This window comes from Arachis duranensis, chromosome 9 (genome assembly GCF_000817695.3).
Source record: "Arachis duranensis cultivar V14167 chromosome 9, aradu.V14167.gnm2.J7QH, whole genome shotgun sequence".
Classification (NCBI taxonomy): domain Eukaryota; kingdom Viridiplantae; phylum Streptophyta; class Magnoliopsida; order Fabales; family Fabaceae; genus Arachis; species Arachis duranensis.
This window is the reverse complement of record NC_029780.3, coordinates 108,032,964-108,033,645: the sequence shown is the minus strand read 5'-3', so window position 1 is coordinate 108,033,645 and position 682 is coordinate 108,032,964. Positions and strand designations below refer to the sequence as shown.

Here is a 682-nt window from a genome sequence, read left to right as displayed (position 1 = left end):
AGGGCATAACTCCAATTAAAACTGATGAATTAATGTTATCACAGAACAATGGGCACCGCCATGATCGACATTGGAATTGGAGCTTTCAGCTTTCACGAATGAAAGGGGAATGAAGGACCCGCACCCAACCCAACCAGCCCAAAGTGGGTGGCTGCTAGACACTGTTTCTGTGTTTAACTGTTTATGACTTACGGCTTATTGTTCTGTTGATGTTAGGTGTTCATATCTAAATCGATCTAAATTAAATCGTTTATCTAATTCAATTTAAACTGAAAATTGATTAAAATTGTACTAATTCACATTAGATTGGATTTTATTTTTTTGTAAATTGTTGGATTAGATCGAATTTTGAATCTATTTTTTATAACCGATCCAATTCAATCTAAACTGCACAATGTGATATAATATTATTATTTTATTATTATATTTACAATTACACTTATAACATATTCAATTTATTATACATTTTTTTATTATTTATGTATCATTACTTTTTAATAAATATTTTATATTTAAAATATTATTTATTTATTTATTTTAACTAATCTATAATTTTATTTTTATTGTTATGTTATCGTTGATTTTTTAAAATATTGTTAAGACTTGTTATGTCATTATTGGTTATTTAAAATTTGATGTTGATAAGTATTTAATTTTTTATTTAAAAAACCACAAATCCAAA

General features: G+C 25.1%; 1 protein-coding gene across 1 annotated transcript in view; it reads right to left on the bottom strand.

The window, feature by feature from the left end:
* Positions 1–179, bottom strand: part of LOC107466813 (uncharacterized) — a gene marked incomplete in the record, with an annotated part of 6,413 nt that extends 6,234 nt beyond the window's left edge. The window contains 1 exon segment of the mRNA XM_016085814.3: positions 1–179. Within this exon segment, the coding sequence (XP_015941300.1) occupies positions 1–7 (7 nt within the window).
* Between the last annotated feature and the right edge of the window lie 503 nt (positions 180–682).